Source organism: Rutidosis leptorrhynchoides, chromosome 3 (genome assembly GCF_046630445.1).
Source record: "Rutidosis leptorrhynchoides isolate AG116_Rl617_1_P2 chromosome 3, CSIRO_AGI_Rlap_v1, whole genome shotgun sequence".
In the NCBI taxonomy this organism is placed as follows: domain Eukaryota; kingdom Viridiplantae; phylum Streptophyta; class Magnoliopsida; order Asterales; family Asteraceae; genus Rutidosis; species Rutidosis leptorrhynchoides.
The window spans coordinates 677225901-677244940 of NC_092335.1; the positions used below are offsets into that span (position 1 = coordinate 677225901).

The 19040-nt window shown below is 38.3% G+C and overlaps 1 protein-coding gene across 2 annotated transcripts; it reads left to right on the forward strand.

Moving 5' to 3' along the window:
* Nucleotides 1-3376: 3376 nt before the first annotated feature.
* Nucleotides 3377-16129, forward strand: LOC139899413 (endoglucanase 17-like). 2 transcript variants are annotated; one of them, XM_071882242.1, is made up of 9 exons: nucleotides 3377-3385; nucleotides 4983-5000; nucleotides 12861-12983; nucleotides 13375-13581; nucleotides 14161-14361; nucleotides 14467-14559; nucleotides 14662-14823; nucleotides 14924-15035; nucleotides 15633-16129. In XM_071882242.1, the coding sequence occupies exons 3-9, from the start codon at nucleotides 12936-12938 to the stop codon at nucleotides 16127-16129; spliced, it is 1320 nt and encodes a 439-aa protein (XP_071738343.1). In that variant the 5' UTR covers nucleotides 3377-3385; nucleotides 4983-5000; nucleotides 12861-12935. The 2 variants fall into 2 exon arrangements, with proteins under 2 accessions (XP_071738343.1, XP_071738342.1); XM_071882241.1 differs by lacking the exons at nucleotides 3377-3385; nucleotides 4983-5000 and having other exon boundaries at nucleotides 12765-12983.
* The last annotated feature ends 2911 nt before the right edge of the window (nucleotides 16130-19040 follow it).

Sequence of the window (19040 nt, forward strand, 5' to 3'; positions counted from 1 at the left end):
ATGTACCATGACAAACAACTAAGGGACCGACTAAATGATTAATGCTCATAGAAAAGGAAACCTTTAACTTTAATCACCCTTAATTAGTTTTCTAATTGCTAATACACATTATATATGAGATATTTGTATGTTACCGAACAATTCCCAATAGTGTCGGTTTTGATCAAATGCTGGCTTTATAATTCCTTTATTTATTTATTTTTATTTTTTTGGTAAGCGATGAATCTCTCCAATAAACGAGCACATTGGCTCCCTCATAGAAGGTAAAACCTCGGGTAATCAAGCACCACGAGCGCGAGACCTGGTACCGAGTGAATTGCGCATTATGCGCACCCTCTAGTCACACTCCCTTTTTGAACAATTTGACATAGTCAGGAATTGAACCCGGGTGGTGTGCTTCATTGGGCAACTCGGTGGCCACTCAGGCACGCCTACGTGGTTAATTCTTTATTTTTTGAAAAGCAGATATATTATATATTAGATAACTCAATAAACAATTGTACAGTGACATACGGAAAAGAACACCCCTGCTACACGAAAGAAAACTGCACTACACTTAAATGCTAACGATGCATCACAACCTACAAAAATAAGACTCACCAAAACTTTTAATTACATAACAAGAATTTGTGGACTATGTAACCAGTTGTGTCATCCGATTTTTATTGTCGTGTAACGCTTCACGATCCCTTCAAACGATTTTACATGAATTTAATTAAGCGCAACCGGAGGATTCCAACTGTTTTTGAAAAAAACTTTTGGATTTCGATTCTTCCAAATGAGATACCCGCACGTCCATTTCACCGCTTGCCATATTTCTGTACCCAAATACGATACTTGTAAAATAGGTTTAAAACTCATACCACACAACACACGGGTATCTAACTGTTATTTGAACTCTTATGTACTTCGTTATGCGGCCTTAAAAGAGTCCAAATTAAATAAACAACCATGTTCTGTAACATTTGTCTCAAAACGATCCAAAAAATCACTAAATAATTATAAACATATAATTAACACATAAGGGCAAACTAGTCATTCATACTAGGCCCAGTCTCAGGGTGTTAAAGAGGCCCCTCACCTCAACATTCGAGGTGAGACGTGACTTCATAACTCCCGGTTATAGTTAACGGCGTCTAAGTATGACGTATGATAGTATTCATTAATATAGTATGGTTCACGATTACAAGTACAACATTAAGTTCCCAAGTCAGTACAACAAGTTTTAACAAAAAATAGAAATTCATGTATGCAAGCATCGGTAAGCTAAGTGTTGTAACTTCTAAGATGCGATTAATCTTTAGCGTGGCCAGAATTTCAAAAGCGTATACCTTACGGACCTGAAAACAAATGCTAAAATATGTCAACATAAATTTGGTGAGATCATTTATAAAAACCGAAAGTGGACCACAAGGATTGTACAGTTTATAAAAACATTCAACGTCATGAGCACCCAATTATCGAAACTTAACTGTAAGTACGTTTACCCAAAGTAACATACTAAAATCTAAAGTGTTACGACTCAAATAATTATGCACCCGTTGACATGTTAGCGGGACCAACCCAGGCGAGGGCGGTCAACCCCAAATAAATCTATTCATAACAATTCGCGTTTAAAAGCCATTAACTAATGATAATCATAATAGGGGATTTGTATGTGGATTACATAAAACATGAATATGAACTTGCACACATACGTCTTGTCAGTGATTATTATCTTGAAGATTGCAAATATCACGATGAAAACATCAAAAGGCGTTTCGGATGAGATTAAACGTATTTATAATGATTATGAGATAAATTCTCAATTACTCAACACAACCACTACCAAATTATTTTAGGTATTTTCGTGAAAGAGTTGATGTACATGGCGAATTGAGTATTAGTCAACGTTTAAAAATTACTACAGTGCTACGTCAATTGACATATATACTGGATCTTTTTGATGAGTATTTGCAAATGTCGGAATGAACATGTCGTGAATAACAAATAAATTTCTTAAAGTGTATTATTGATTAATACATATGTGATTATATGTGAAAGCCTACAAAAGATGATATGTTACGATTGTATGAGGCTCATGAGCAATTTTCATGGTTTTTCGGTAGTGCTTCATCAACATAGATTGTATGCACTGAGAATGGGGAAAATGTCCCGTTGCATGGAAATGCCAATTTTATTTTCCAACTATTATGCTTGAAACCGTAGCCTCATATGACAACTGGATTTGACATTCTTTCTTTGGGGGTTACGGGATCAGAAAAGGAATTGAATTTGTTGAACATTAGTAAAGTATTCAAATCTTTGCATAGTGAGCAAATGAAAGACATACATTTTCTTGTAAACGGTGTGTAAGACCCGAAAAATTGTAGTGTACATGTGTGTATATAAGTTACTCAAGTTTTGGGGTTTTGGTTGCACATAATTAAAAAGAGAAAAGATGCTGAACTGGGAGGTCGCGCGCCGCGCGGCTAGGTGGCGCGTCGCGCCATCTGTCTGCGACAGATTCCTTTCTTCTTTTTAAAATAGATATTTTGAGGGCAATTGTGTAATTTCACTTTGGGGCCGAATTTAATACCCTAGATCAGTTTTGGGGAGCTCATTTACTACTCCCACAACAACCTCATCTTCTCCAATTAAACTCTAGAGAGAGAGTGCAATCCTTGAGAGAGAAAGCTCCATTAAAGGGTGAAAGAGGCTGAATCGGGTCTCGGTGCAAGTTATAAAGTCGTTCATCTAGTCGATAGCTACGTGGTGATTGTGTTGGTAAGTTATAAAACCCAATTTCTTACTTTAATTGCTTTAAGGGTTAGGGTTTGGGCTAGTGATGAACCAAAGACCCATTTTGTTAGTATTTTGGGGATTTTGGGTAAATATGGGTTATGAAGGCTCATTGATGACTAACCTAGGGTTTGAATGTGTTAATTGGACTTTTGAGTCTTAAATTTAGTTAGTTAGCGCTAGAACAGTTTAATAATATGTAAATGGGTGTTATTGGGTATGGATGACCCAAATGGGTGTGTTGACCTTGAAATGGGTCAAATGAGTCTTTAATGACCTAAGTGGCCTAGCAATTATGAAAACGAGTTAGCCTTGTGATCTAAATGTGTTTTAAACCCATCTTGACGAATGATTAGGGTTTTGGTGTGTGTTGACCCAATTTAGGGTTAAGGGTGCAAATGGGTTGAAATTGCACCATTGGGTCAAAATGGCTTAGAATGGTGAAAGGGTTTGGTTGACCGACTTGAGTTTGCGTTTGATGATGTGTATAATATGATAGGTACGTTACTTTGAGGTCTTGCAAGCTCGGGTATCTTTTCACAAGACTTTGAGGTGAGTGGAATAATTATATGCGTATGTATATAATGTATCTATTTGTTGTAGCGTGAAACGGGTAGTGTCGAGGTGCTAAGACACCATGTTTCACGTGAAGAGTGTAGCATCGAGGTGTTAAGATGTCACTCGGGTGTAGCATCGAGGTGTTAAGATGCCACCTAGGAGTGTAGTGTCGAGGTGTTAAGACACCACTCCGTAAAATAATGAGTGATGCATCGAGGTGTTAAGATGCCACTCGGGGTGATGTGCCGAGGTGTTAAGGTGCCACCCTAGGGGTTAGTGGTGCGAGGTGTTAAGTGCCCTAACGGATGTTGTGAACACCGATGGCGTTTTCGCGAGCGCCGTTCCCTTGTACTATTGGTTAACCATGGTTATTTGTGTTGTAAGCATATTATATTATTCGAGTTATATTCATATGCGGTTGTTATGCTAGCTTGTGGTATTGGAGATTTATAGCTTGCTATTGTGACGATAAGCTAAATGTGTATGCTAGCGTGTTTGCGGTTTGGTGTGTAAGTGTATGCAAGTAGGTATAATTATATATGTATTCGTATAATTATTGCATTCACTAAGCTTTACTTACCCTCTCGTTGTTTACCATTTTATAGGTTCGGTTTTGGACAAGGGTAAGGGCATCGTTTTGGACTAGAGATCCCGCTTGATGCTAGGGGACGCTTTTGGCTTTAGTAGCTCTTGGAGTTTGACCGATGGTTGAGTAGTTTAATCCCAAACACCATGCTCATTGTGTAGTTTGGAACTTAAACTTTTTGGTGGTCGAAACTCGTAAATTGTATTAAACTCGTAAAACGGCCGATGTGAGCCCCACTTGTAAAACATCATTTTTATGTTTGAATCGTGATAGTTTTACATATTTGAATGTATGGTTAAAAGCGTGTCGTCTAAAAATGTCGGGAACTAGCCGATCTTTTTCGCATTTTAAAACTTTCCGGACAGACCACTTTGGCGCGCCGCGCCCCTACCTGGCGCGCCGCGCGGGCATGCTGCACAGGAATTTTTTTTTTTATTTTGTATTTTCGCGTGGTTTGGTCGAGGGTTGGTTTGGGTTGTTACAAGTGGTATCAGAGCATGGTCTAAGGGATTTAGGTGACTTGAGATAGGCGCCTAGACTTAGACTTTTTGTGTGTGCGCTATGCGGGACTTGTAGGACTTTGGGTCGGATCGGGATTGGTTTGTGCATAGGTTTATGTAAACTAATCGTGCGCTATTTGTTATGTATGTTTAGCGAGCATCGAGCGAGATGGACGTTGTACTAGCAAGTTAATGCGACGTGCTCGCGTAAAAATGATTAGCTACCATTGTTACGGGCGCAAATCGTGTCGAACAAGCAATGTACGACGATTGTTGAGCAAGATGGGGTAGTGTGGTGTATATGTATATACATACGTGTTATGTCCTTTTGTTTCGCTGCTTAACCTACTTCGTTTTATAGAATGAAGACGAGAAACGGACCCGATCATGATAACGGAAGTACAAGTGAGGACGCCGAGTTTTCGGCCAAGGTTGAGGTCATCTTTAAAAAGTTAAAAGCGGATTTTCTTACGGACGTCCGAAAAGTCTTCCAAGATTCGGTCGATGGGCAAGTGACCGATTTGATAAATGAACGAATGAAGGCCACTATCGAAGAGGCCCTTGATGCTAGAAACATTTATCCTCGCGGTGAAGGAGGTGAGGGAAGGCGGGACTTCCATTATAAGAATTTCAAGGACACTCAACCCCCGATGTTTAATGGGGTGCGAGATCCTTTGAAGAGTACATGTTGGGTCTCCGATATCGAGGGAGCTTTCCGTACCGCGGAATGCCCTCCTGAGAAGAAAACAAGGTTTGGTTCAAGCATGTTGCGGGAGGAAGCTAAGTTGTGGTGGGATGATAAGATCAACTTATATGGCGAAGAACAATGTATGGGCTTGACTTGGGAAGAGTTCAAGAAAGAATTTTTCAAAGAATACCGAACTTCTTCCGACCTCGATAGAATCCGGGATGAGTTACACCATTTGCAACAAGGTTCCATGGATTTGGTTACCCTCAAGTCCACATTCTTAGAAAAGACTCGTTTTTGCCCGGAATATGTTGGTGATGATCATAAGCTCATGAAGGATTTCTACCGTACTTTGAATGATGAGTACAAGGGGAAGATTAGTCGGGGTATGGCTAAGTCTTTTGATGAATTGTTCGAGTTGGCTCGGGGTTTTGAGCCGGAGGTTCCAAGAAAGAGTGATTTCATGTTTTCCAAAAGAAAGTTTGAAGGTTTTAGTTACTCTAACGCCTCAAGCAAGAAGAGCAAGAGCAAGAGGGGGGCCGAAAGTGTCAATAGTGCAAAGAAGGGCACTACCGGTGGGTTTTCTTATACGTGCTACAATTGTGGGCAACCGGGTCATATGGCTCGTGAGTGTCCGAAACCACCTTCCGGAAACAAAGTCACTTGTTTTAATTGTGGCAAAGAAGGGCATAAGAAGCCGGAGTGTCCCGACTTGCGAAACGACAATGTGAAGCGGTTAGAGAGGGCGGCGGGTACGGCTAGGGGTCGCAACTATTTGATGACCAATGATGAAGCCAAACAATCGCACGAAGTTGTCTCAGGTACTTACATGGTTAATTCTAATTCGGCAAGGATTCTTTTCGATAGCGGTGCAAATTTGTCGTTTGTGTCTCCTAAATTTGTGCCTAAACTTAATAGACCGTTAGCTAAGTTAAGTCGTCCGATAGAAGTCGAAATAGCGGACGGCAAGACGGTGCTAGTGGTTGATGTGTGTGAAAATTGTGATGTTGTTTTTGGTGCCGAAACCTTTAAAATTGATCTTATTCCAATGACCTTGGGCGACTTTGATATTGTCGTTGGTATGGATTGGCTCGATTGTTATAGAGCCGATATTTCATGCCATGATAAGTTTATTCGTGTGAAGACCCTAAGTGGGGGAGAGTTAATTATTCATGGTGATAAGCGAAGGAGACCGGTGCCGATATGCACTTTTTCAAGGGCACGTCGTTTTGTTGTTAGTGGTGGCTTGGCTTTCCTTGCTCATGTTGTTGATACTCGTAATGAGCCACCACCTATTCGTGAAATTCCGGTTGTTAGTGAATTTAAAGACATTTTTCCGGATGAATTACCGGGTGTTCCGGCGGAAAGACAAGTTGAATTTCGCATTAAGTTGGTTCCGGGGGCTACCCCCATTGCTAAAACTCCTTACCGTTTAGTGCCGACGGAAATGAAAGAGTTGTTAAATCAAACCCAAGAGTTGCTTGAGAAGGGTTTTATCCGACCGAGTGCTTCGCCATGGGGTGCTCCGGTGTTATTTGTGAAGAAGAAAGATGGTAGTATGCGTATGTGCATTGATTACCGTGAGTTGAATAAAGTGACGATCAAGAATCGTTATCCATTGCCTCGGATTGACGATTTGTTTGACCAACTCCAAGGTGCGACGTATTTCTCAAAGATCGACCTACGGTCCGGCTATCACCAAATGCGGGTCCGTGAGGAAGACATCGAGAAAACGGCCTTTCGAACACGTTATGGGCATTTTGAATTCGTGGTTATGCCTTTTGGTCTTACGAATGCACCGGCGGCATTCATGGATCTTATGAACCGGGTGTGCCAACCTATGTTGGACAAGTCAGTTATTGTGTTTATTGACGACATACTAGTCTACTCGAAAAGTATGAACGAACATGAACGTCATTTGCTTGAAGTATTGAATACTTTACGAAAGGAGAAGTTGTATGCTAAGTTCTCCAAATGTGAATTTTGACTAAGGGAAGTCCAATTCCTTGGTCATATTGTGAACAAAGACGGTATTCAAGTAGATCCGGGGAAGATAGAGACGGTGAAGAGTTGGGGACGACCGACTACGCCTACGGAAATCCGAAGTTTTCTCGGATTGGCCGGTTATTATCGTCGGTTTATCCAAGACTTTTCTAAGATTGCTTCTCCATTAACGAAGTTGACGAGGAAGAATGCTAAGTTTAATTGGGAGAACGAACAAGAAATTGCTTTTCAATTGTTAAAAGAGAAGTTGTGTCAAGCTCCGGTGTTAGTATTACCGGAAGGTGTGGAAGATATGACGGTTTATTGTGATGCTTCGCTAAATGGGCTCGGGTGTGTTCTAATACAAAGAGGTAAAGTCATCGCTTATGCCTCTCGACAATTAAAGGAACACGAAACGAGATATCTGACTCATGATCTTGAGTTGGCGGCGGTAGTGCATGCGTTGAAAATTTGGCGCCATTACTTGTATGGTGTCAAGTGTACGATTTATTCGGATCATAAGAGTTTGAAACATCTCTTTAATCAACGAGATTTGAATTATCGCCAACGTAGGTGGATGGATGTGGTGAAAGACTACGATTGTGAAATACTTTATCATCCGGGTAAGGCGAATGTTGTCGCGGATGCGTTGAGTCGAAAGAGTCAACATCCGGCGATAAAAGTGGGGTCGTTACGTTTGATTATTTCCAACGATTTTCTTGAGAAGCTTGGCCAGATTCAAATAGAGGCTTACGTTCAAAATAAGCATGTGGAACGAATCGTGGGCCAATCGGAGTTCATTAATATGGGCCCGCGTGGTTTGTTGTCTTTTCAAGGAAGGGTGTGGGTGCCTAAGATGGGTGATTACCGACGGGTGCTACTTGATGAAGCACATAAGTCAAAATATTCCATTCATCCGGGCGCGACAAAAATGTATCATGACTTGAAGAAAGATTATAGGTGGCCGGGCATGAAACGTGATGTTGTGAAGTATGTTGAGTAATGTGTCACGTGTTTACAAGTAAAAGCCGAACACCAAAAGCCGTATGGTAAGTTGCAACCGTTAGAAATCCCGAAATGGAAATGGGAGCACATTACCATGGATTTCATTACAAAGTTACCTAAAACGGCGAGAACCCAATTCGATTCGATTTGGGTTATGGTTGACCGATTGACAAAAAACGCTTTGTTTCTTCCCATTAAAGAAGCGATATCGTCGAAGACCTTGGCTAAGTTGTTTATCAAGGAAGTGGTCTCGCGACATGGAGTTCCTATATCTATTATTTCAGATCGAGATACCCGTTTTACATCTCGGTTTTGGGAAAAGTTTCATGAAGATATGGGTACGCAATTGAAGTTGAGCACGGCGTATCATCCTCAAACGGACGGTCAAACCGAACGTACGAATCAAACTTTGGAAGATATGCTACGAGCGTGCATCATTGACTTCGGTGGTAGTTGGGATGAGCATTTGCCTTTGGTGGAATTCTCGTACAATAATAGTTATCATACTAGTATCGGGATGCCACCTTACGAAATGCTTTATGGGCGTAGGTGTCGAACTCCCGTTTGTTGGGGAGAAGTGGGTCAAAGAGAGATCGGGAGTACCGATTTGGTTTTAGAGACTAATAGCAAGATCGATTTGATTCGGGAACATTTGAAGAAGGCTCAAGATAGGCAAAAGTCGTATGCCGATAGACGTAGGCGATTGATTGAGTTCCAAGAAGGCGATATGGTGATGCTTAAGGTTTCGCGATGGAAGGGTATTATTCGATTTCGAAAACGGGGAAAGTTAGCTCCTCGGTTTATTGGACCGTTCAAGGTTTTAGCTCGTGTTGGTGAAGTTGCATATCGATTAGAATTACCCGAAGAGCTTGCGGGGATCCATAATACATTTCATGTTTCCCACCTCCGTAAGTGTCTTGCGGATGATTCCTCATGGATGCCTTTAGACGAGATCGAGCTAAACAACAAGTTAGAATATGTCAAAGAACCGATTGCTATCCTTGACGAGAAGGTGAAAATGTTGAGGAATAAAGAGGTGAGGACCTTTAAGGTTCAATGGCGACGAAGTAAAGGTTCCGAGTTCACTTGGGAGCCCGAAGAGTTCGTGTTGGTTTATCTTCCTTCGTGTCATGCGGCTTGGATTGCGAGGACGCAATCCGAATAAGTGGGGGAGAGTTGTAAGACCCGAAAAATTGTAGTGTACATGTGTGTATATAAGTTACTCAAGTTTTGGGGTTTTGGTTGCACATAATTAAAAAGAGAAAAGATGCTGAACTGGGAGGTCGCGCGCCGCGCGGCTAGGTGGCGCGCCGCGCCATCTGTCTGCGACAGATTCCTTTCTTCTTTTTAAAATAGATATTTTGAGGGCAATTGTGTAATTTCACTTTGGGGCCGAATTTAATACCCTAGATCAGTTTTGGGGAGCTCATTTACTACTCCCACAACAACCTCATCTTCTCCAATTAAACTCTAGAGAGAGAGTGCAATCCTTGAGAGAGAAAGCTCCATTAAAGGGTGAAAGAGGTTGAATCGGGTCTCGGTGCAAGTTATAAAGTCGTTCATCTAGTCGATAGCTACGTGGTGATTGTGTTGGTAAGTTATAAAACCCAATTTCTTACTTTAATTGCTTTAAGGGTTAGGGTTTGGGCTAGTGATGAACCAAAGACCCATTTTGTTAGTATTTTGGGTGAATATGGGTTATGAAGGCTCATTGATCACTAACCTAGGGTTTGAATGTGTTAATTGGACTTTTGAGTCTTAAATTTAGTTAGTTAGTGCTAGAACACTTTAATAATATGTAAATGGGTGTTATTGGGTATGGATGACCCAAATGGGTGTGTTGACCTTGAAATGGGTCAAATGAGTCTTTAATGACCTAAGTGGCCTAGCAATTATGAAAACGAGTTAGCCTTGTGACCTAAATGTGTTTTAAACCCATCTTGACGAATGATTAGGGTTTTGGTGTGTGTTGACCCAATTTAGGGTTAAGGGTGCAAATGGGTTGAAATTGCACCATTGGGTCAAAATGGCTTAGAATGGTGAAAGGGTTTGGTTGACCGACTTGAGTTTGCGTTCGATGATGTGTATAATATGAAAGGTACGTTACTTTGAGGTCTTGCAAGCTCGGGTATCTTTTCACAAGACTTTGAGGTGAGTGGAATAATTATATGCGTATGTATATAATGTATCTATTTGTTGTAGCGTGAAACGGGTAGTGTCGAGGTGCTAAGACACCATGTTTCACGTGAAGAGTGTAGCACCGAGGTGTTAAGATGCCACTCGGGTGTAGCATCGAGGTGTTAAGATGCCACCTAGGAGTGTAGTGTCGAGGTGTTAAGACACCACTCCGTAAAATAATGAGTGATGCATCGAGGTGTTAAGATGCCACTCGGGGTGATGTGCCGAGGTGTTAAGGTGCCACCCTAGGGGTTAGTGGTGCGAGGTGTTAAGTGCCCTAACGGATGTTGTGAACACCGATGGCGTTTTCGCGAGCGACGTTCCCTTGTACTATTGGTTAACCATGGTTATTTGTGTTGTAAGCATATTATATTATTCGAGTTATATTCATATGCGGTTGTTATGCTAGCTTGTGGTATTGGAGATTTATAGCTTGCTATTGTGACGATAAGCAAAATGTGTATGCTAGCGTGTTTGCGGTTTGGTGTGTAAGTGTATGCAAGTAGGTATAATTATATATATATTCGTATAATTATTGCATTCACTAAGCTTTGCTTACCCTCTCGTTGTTTACCATTTTATAGGTTCGGTTTTGGACAAGGGTAAGGGCATCGTTTTGGACTAGAGATCCCGCTTGATGCTAGGGGACGCTTTTGGCTTTAGTAGCTCTTGGAGTTTGACCGATAGTTGGGTAGTTTAATCCCAAACGCCATGCTCATTGTGTAGTTTGGAACTTAAACTTTTTGGTGGTCGAAACTCGTAAATTGTATTAAACTCGTAAAACGGCCGATGTGGGCCCCACTTGTAAAACATCATTTTTATGTTTGAATCGTGATAGTTTTACATATTTGAATGTATGGTTAAAAGCGTGTCGTCTAAAAATGTCGGGAACTAGCCGATCTTTTTCGCATTTTAAAACTTTCCGGACAGACCACTTTGGCGCGCCGCGCCCCTACCTGGCGCGCCGCGCGGGCATGCTGTACAGGAATTTTTTATTTTTATTTTGTATTTTCGCGTGGTTTGGTCGAGGGTTGGTTTGGGTTGTTACACGGTGTTGAGTACAATAAAGGATATTATATAGTTGACGAAATTTATCCCTGATGGTCATCATTTGTTAAGGCGTTTTCAAGTGTAAATGATGAAAAACGAACTTACTTTACGAAGAACCAAGTAGGAGCATGCAAGGATATTGAGAGGACTTTTGGTATTATACAAGGGCGTAGACGTATACTACCACAATCGGCAAAGGCTTACAACATCAATGCTATGCAACGACTAATGTATACATGCATCATCTTACACAATATAATTGTTGGAGATAACGGTTATAACATTTTCAAAAATGATTGAACTTATGAACCAATTTTTAATATGCAAACAACTTGGATTGAGTGGTGTGAAACATATAGAAGAAGGTCGAAAGTCTTATGTGATATGGATTTTCATGAAGACATACGATCGGATTTGATTGAACATAATTGGGATAATCATCAAATTTAGTTGTCTATGTACTTTTTAATTTAGTTAATTGTTTTTTTAGTTTAATAACCATTTTTTATAAAGCATTGTATTGGTTTATTAAAGGAATTTCTATGTTATTTTATTATTAAATTATTTTTGTTATTTACAATATATTAAATAATAATAAAGAAATGAACATAAATTAAATATTAATCAACAATGTAGACACTGAACTACTTTCTTACTTTTGACTTCAAAGTTAAATTTCAAAATGTGTTCAGTTTCACGATTCTTAGGATGTGTTGGTTTACTTCTTAATTGAATGATTGGACGTTGAATGCTGAATCATTCAACATTCTACGCGTTTGTTTTTGACATATAAATGACGGACGATTCTGAGTGATTCAACATTCAGTGCTGAAGTATATTCAGAGCTAGAATTCTCTCTTAACCATTAAGCACCTAAATTTTACGTAACATTCTCTTTAAATTAGTATATCAATAACACTTTAAACAACTACCAGTATTTCATAATTTTTATTCGTGTCAAAGATTAATTAGATAATCTTTCATCATTCACATTGTACGTTAAAAATGGTTATCAAACATGTTATTGTCATTTAGAAGCAACTTCATTCAGAACTTTTGAATTATTCAGATTATTAATGATTTAGCGCTAAATCATTCAATGTTATGAAACGTATTCTTAACAAGAAAAAAAGGGTCTCAAATCACCTTAAAGCATGACAAATGAGAAAATGGTCTAATAGTACTACTCTATATACTACTCCGTACCAGTCAAAAGAAGGTACAGTGTGTGCATTTTTTTCAAAATAACAGAAAATAATTAGTACTAGTAATAACTAACAAACGTTTTAATCACAAACATAGTGCCTAAATCATTGTTGTAACTTGTAAGGAAACAAAGTAACTAAGACATCTTTGTTTCCTTTATTTAAGAGGCAAAAAACCTTCCATATTTCTACACCTTTTACACTTCACTTCCCTTCAACACACCAAATTAATGGCCATTACCACCACCACCATTTTCCTCAACCTTTTCCTCATTCTAACCACCACTTCCGCCGCCGTCCGCCACCGTCACCCCACCACCCACAACTACCATGACGCCCTCACAAAATCCATTCTCTTCTTTGAAGGCCAAAGATCCGGGAAACTTCCACCAAACCAAAGAATGAATTGGAGAAAAAACTCCGGTCTTTCTGACGGGTCAAACATGAAAGTAAACATTTATATTTCGTGTTTATTGATAAAGATTGTATATTTGATATAGGGTTTTTGTATTGTTTATAATGTATGATTAAATTTTCACTATGGAAGTAGAATTAAGTTTAAAACTAATGTCTTTCTGACATGTCAAACATTAAAGTAAACATTTTTATTTAATGTTTATTGATAAAGATTGTATTTTTAAAACGGGTCTTTGTTTGGAGAATCGTGTGTGTTTCTTTTTTGTACAATGCAAGTAGAATATAGTTAAAACTCGGGTCTTTCTAACGGGCAAACAAGAAAGTAACCATTTTATTTCAATTTTATGGATAAGGATTGTATATATGAAGTGGGTTTTTTTTTTTTTTTTTGTGTATAATGCATGTTTCCTTTTGATAATGCAGGTAGATTTAGTAGGTGGGTACTATGATGCTGGTGATAATATTAAATTTGGGTTTCCTATGGCGTTTACTACTACAATGTTGTCATGGAGTGTGCTTGAATTTGGAGGGATGATGAAAAGTGAGTTAGGAAATGCTAAAACAGCGATTCGTTGGGCAACTGATTATCTTCTTAAAGCTACGAAACAACCCGACACTATTTATGTTCAGGTGAATTTTCTTTTACATAAAAATGATATTTAAATTTATACCCTTATGAGTTATGAATATAGATATATGTGTACGTAACATAAGTAATAAGATTGGTTTCATTTATGCCGTGCAAATATTAAAGATTTTGTTGCATGAGTACTAAAAAGGAAGAAAATGCACTTAACCACTAGTCTATCTTTGTCATATTTGCAAACCTTATATCTTTCAAGTGGTTGTAGAATATTTGTAAAGAAAATCTTTTTAATTGTTTGGTTAGAATATTTTCGAGAAAAGCTTTAATTTTTAATAAAGGTGGTTATAATAACCATTTTTTGAGCTATCAGTAACTCTGTAACTCCAAATTGTAAGGTTATTTATGTAATTTTCTAATTTTCCATACGTTTTGGTTGGAATTTTTCATAAATGCATAATTTTATTTATGGTTTATAGTACAATTCCAAATTTTAATACTTCTTGGAGTGGCCTTGTGTTAACTTTTGAAAACAATATTTGTTTTTTTTTTACCAATGCTATACTATGATATTTGTTTACTTTTCATTATTTTGACTGATTGTCCTGTTTTGGTATGTTATGAAGGTTGGTGATGCAAACAAAGACCATGCTTGTTGGGAAAGACCAGAAGACATGGATACACAAAGAACAGTTTTGAAAATTGACAAAAATAACCCTGGAACTGATGTTGCTGCTGAAACAGCTGCTGCTCTTGCTTCTGCATCTTTGGTGTTTAGGAAATCAGATCCTATCTACTCCAAAATCCTACTTAGAAGAGCCATTAGGGTAATAATTAATTATTAATTAATTGTTATATCTAAAGATTACTCTAAATGTTTAACACTTCAAAATAAAGGAAAAAGAATTATGCTATTTATTGTTTATAAACAGGTATTTGCATTTGCTGACAAGTATAGAGGTTCTTACAGTGATGGGCTTAAAAATTATGTGTGCCCATTTTATTGTTCTTATTCTGGATTTCAGGTAATTAAACTGGCTACAATAATTTGTGTATTTCTATTATTTATTATTTACTCTGTTTAAAACTGAAGGGGTGTTAATTGTAAAAAATAAAATTATGTGAAGGATGAATTGTTGTGGGGAGCTGCATGGTTACAAAAAGCTACAAGAAGCCCAATGTATTTAAGTTACATACAGTCAAAGGGCCAATCACTTGGTGCTGATGAAAGTGATAATACATTTAGTTGGGATAATAAGCATGTTGGTGCTAGGATTCTTTTATCAAAAGTAATTAAGCTAAATCTAAACTTGCATTTTCTTGGTACTTAGTAAAAAGTTGTATATTCTTTTTATAATTTTTAATGTGATTTTGTTTAATTTAATTTAGGCATTTCTTCTCCAAAAGGTTCAGTCTCTCCATGATTATAAGGGTCATGCAGATAGCTTCATTTGCTCACTTGTTCCAGGGGCCCCTTTTTCTCAAACCCAATATACCCCAGGTTCTATTTCTATGTTTATTATTATTATTATTTTTTATTTTTTTTAGAACAGCGAATTTGGGATCACCCGAGGGGGACTTAACCACCCGTGATATTAACCCGCCCCATATCGCTGCCCGGGAGGAAACCTTGAACCGATCCAAGGGCACGGCCAAGTAAAACCCCCCTCCCCTTTACCCCCAACACAATGTGGGAAAGGTGTCATGAGTAGATCCTTACATAATAGTTATGTTTGATACTCATGAAGAAGAATTTTGAGAAATTAGTTATAACAGTAACCAGAAAATGTATATAATTAATGGATGATGATTTGTATACAACCAACTTTTATCCATACATAATCAATCAACTTTAAAGTGTTTACTGTACACATCATAAAACATGTTTGGTTGTATATGAATAAAATTTGATAAAACATGTTTGGTTGTATATGAATAAAATTTGGTTGTGTACAAGTTAATTCCCATATTTAATAGTACTCAGTAAAAAGTAATTTTGCTTTAGGTCACATCCTTTAAGTTTAAAGCTTACTAAAAAGTATTGTACTAGTAACTTTTGTATTTGGTCTTGTTACTAAAGTTTAATTTGTTGACATAGGAGGACTTTTGTTCAAGATGCCTGATAGTAACTTGCAATATGTGACATCTACAACATTTTTATTGGTAACATATGCCAAGTACTTGACAAAATCCCACAAGGTTGTGAACTGCGGTGGCATGATCGTGACCCCTAGGCACTTACGAACCATAGCCAAGAAGCAAGTCGACTACATACTTGGTGACAATCCGTTAAAGATGTCGTTTATGGTTGGATACGGTCCACGATACCCACAAAGGATCCACCATAGGGGGGCATCAATGCCGTCGGTCTCTACACACCCCGCAAAAATAGATTGTGGGGCTGGTTTCGCGTTTATGCATTCCGAGACACCAAACCCCAATGTACTTGTTGGGGCGATTGTTGGTGGGCCCGACTTGCATGATCAGTACACCGATGAACGGTCGGATTATTCGCAGGCGGAACCGGCTACTTACACAAATGCACCTTTTGTTGGGACATTGGCATATTTTGCTCATTCATTTGGGCAAATTTAGAAGCATACGAATTGTGATGTTTTTATTAAGTACTTGATGTGGAGATTAATTAGGATTTTATTTATATTAGTTAAATTTGGGCAAATGATTCCCTAGTAGATCTTTGAAGAAGTTGGTTAAATGGGTAATGTAGTACCGTGGGTGTTTTAGCCTATATGGACTTGTACTATTATTGTTGTTGTTCAAAGACAATGGAAAGTACGAGTAATTGACCAATGAGAATGGCTCTGTTACTGTTTACAACAATATGATGTGAAAGGACATCATGTGATCGGTATGTGAGAATGCAAAAAGAAAGGGGTTTTTTTAAGAAGAAACAATTGGAATTAAATTTTATCATCGATGAATGAATCAAAACAAAACCACAACGAAATTAAGCAATAAAAAAAAAATTAAACATCGAGAAAGGTGTGTTTCATTTCGGATATGGACAATTCTATACGAAAAAGTTATGGCTAATGATATAGACATCTTTTGATATATGCATATATTCACTCAATGTGCATGGAGAGCTTGTACTACACCAATTTTTAATTCACAATTTTAGTGGATTATGTTCGTGTGTTTGTTTTGTTCTACCTTTACTTAGATGGTTTTTTGTGTATCGGTTTCTTCGGATGTAATTTTCGTTTGGTAGGTTCACGGCGTGGTTTGATTTTAGTTAACATTAGGTCGAGGTCTTTGTAGGGTTGTGATTTTGGTTTCGATCCTCGTTCGCGCTATCCCTTTGTATCTTTGTTTTCTTGTCTCTTTTCGAGACTAAGATTTGCTATAAAGTTTTCGTTCTTTTTGACAATAAAAAAAATAAATAAATTTGAAGAAACAGAAAAAGGATGCGTAAAATGTAAATGAAAGAATAAGATATAAAAAATGTTGTGTTGATTTGAAGCAGTAATGGTTTTGGCGTTAGAATGATGGTCAAAAGGCTGCAAATTATGTGTCAGTTTCATGAAAATAGAAAAACAGTGATCCCCACTTTACACAAAAACACACACACAAATTCATCTCTATGCTCCTTCAATCTTTTTTACTTTTACAGTGGAGTTACTCCAAAGGTAAATTAATCGTATGATCTTTTTTTCTTTTCTTTTTTTGACAAAAGAAAGACAAATATATACTAGTATTTTTTAACGACGGTATCGACATCACTTAGACAAATATATACTAGTATTTTTTAACGACTTAACAACATTCGCGATCGTATGCCACTCACATACGCGTTTGGAGTTGGAGGAAACTCAAATCCCAACAACCATGTTAGTACGGTTGAAAGTTGAGAAAATTCCCTCCGAAAAACTAATTGATGGCAGTTCCAATTAGATTTCGGTCTTTGAAATCGAATTTGCGCATCCTCGTTGAGGACAAACAGACCATCCCCTCGTATACCACTCGAATAATACCTTAGTGGTAACAAATATGGGCACTTTGAATTTGTAGTGATGCCCTTTGGTCTTACAAATGCTCCCGCGGCATTTATGGACCTTATGAATCGTGTCTGCCAACCTATGTTAGATGAATCGGTGATCGTGTTTATTGATGACATACTCGTTCATACGAAGAGTATGGTTGAACACGAACGTCATTTGAAGGAAGTGTTGAAGATGTTGCGAAAGGAGAAGTTGTATGCTAAGTTCTCGAAGTGTGAATTTTGGCTAAGGGAAGTTCAATTCCTTGGTCATATTGTGAACAAAGATGGCATACAAGTTGATCCGAGTAAAATTGAAGCGATAGAAAGTTGGGAACAACTGACTACTCCTACGGAAATTCGAAGCTTTCTCGGATTGGCCGGTTATTACCTTCGATTTATTCAAGACTTTTCTAAAGTGGCTTCTCCGTTGACTAAGTTAACAAGGAAGAATGTGAAGTTTGTGTGGGGAAGTGAACATGAGGTTGCTTTCCAATCGTTGAAGAAGAGTTTATGTGAAGCTCCGGTGTTAGTATTATCGGACGGGATCGAAGACATGGGGGTGTATTGTGATGCGTCGATTGACAGTCTCGGTTGTGTTTTAGTGCAACGAGGCAAAATTATTAGTTATTGCCTATGCTTCGAGGCAATTGAAAACGCATGAAGATAAATACCCGACTCATGATTTAGAGTTGGCGGCAGTAGTTCATGCTTTGAAAATTTACTATCATTATGGCGTTAAGATTACGATTTATACGGATCACAAGAGTTTGAAATATTTCTTTCATCAACGTGATTTGAACAATCGTCAACGTCGGTGGTTAGACCTTTTAAAAGATTATGATTGTGAAATTCTTTATCATCCGGGCAAAGCGAATGTCGTTGCGGATGCACTAAGTAGAAAGGGTTCGGGATTGCGTGTAGAATCCCTAAGGATGGTTATTACCAATGATTTCCTTGATAAGCTTGGTGAGTTACAACTTGAAGAGTTTCTTACCAATAAACTTGAAGAAAGAATCCAAGGCCAAACGCAATCGATAGTGTTAGGTCCTCATGAATTATTATCTTTTCAAGGTAGAGTGTGGGTGCCGAAATCGGATGGATACCGACAAGTGCTACTTGATGAAGCACATAAGTCTAGATATTATATTCATCCGGGGGCGACTAAAATGTATCTTGATTTGAAGAAAGAGTATTGGCGGCCTGGCAATAAACGTGACATTGTAAAGTATGTTGAACAATGTGTCACGTGTTTGCAAGTGAAAGCCGAACACCAAAAACCGTATGGTAAATTGCAACCGTTAGAAATCCCGATGTGGAAATGGGAGCATATTACTATGGACTTTATTACAAAGTTGCCAAAAACGGCGAGAACCCAATTTGATACTATATGGGTGATCGTTGATAGATTGACAAAAAGTGTCATGTTTCTTCCGATTAAAGAAGCGATTACATCGGAGGCACTAACGAAAATGTTTATTAAATAAGTGATATCGAGACATGGCA

What these genes read in the sequence shown, in the direction of transcription:
- LOC139899413 (XM_071882241.1), top strand. Translation starts at nt 12,765, where the DNA reads ATGGCCATTACCACCACCACCATTTTCCTCAACCTTTTCCTCATTCTA. An exon ending in CTGACGGGTCAAACATGAAA is followed by an intron (nt 12,984 to 13,374) that starts GTAAACATTTAT and finishes TTGATAATGCAG; the next exon opens with GTAGATTTAGTAGGTGGGTA. An exon ending in TACTTAGAAGAGCCATTAGG is followed by an intron (nt 14,362 to 14,466) that starts GTAATAATTAAT and finishes GTTTATAAACAG; the next exon opens with GTATTTGCATTTGCTGACAA.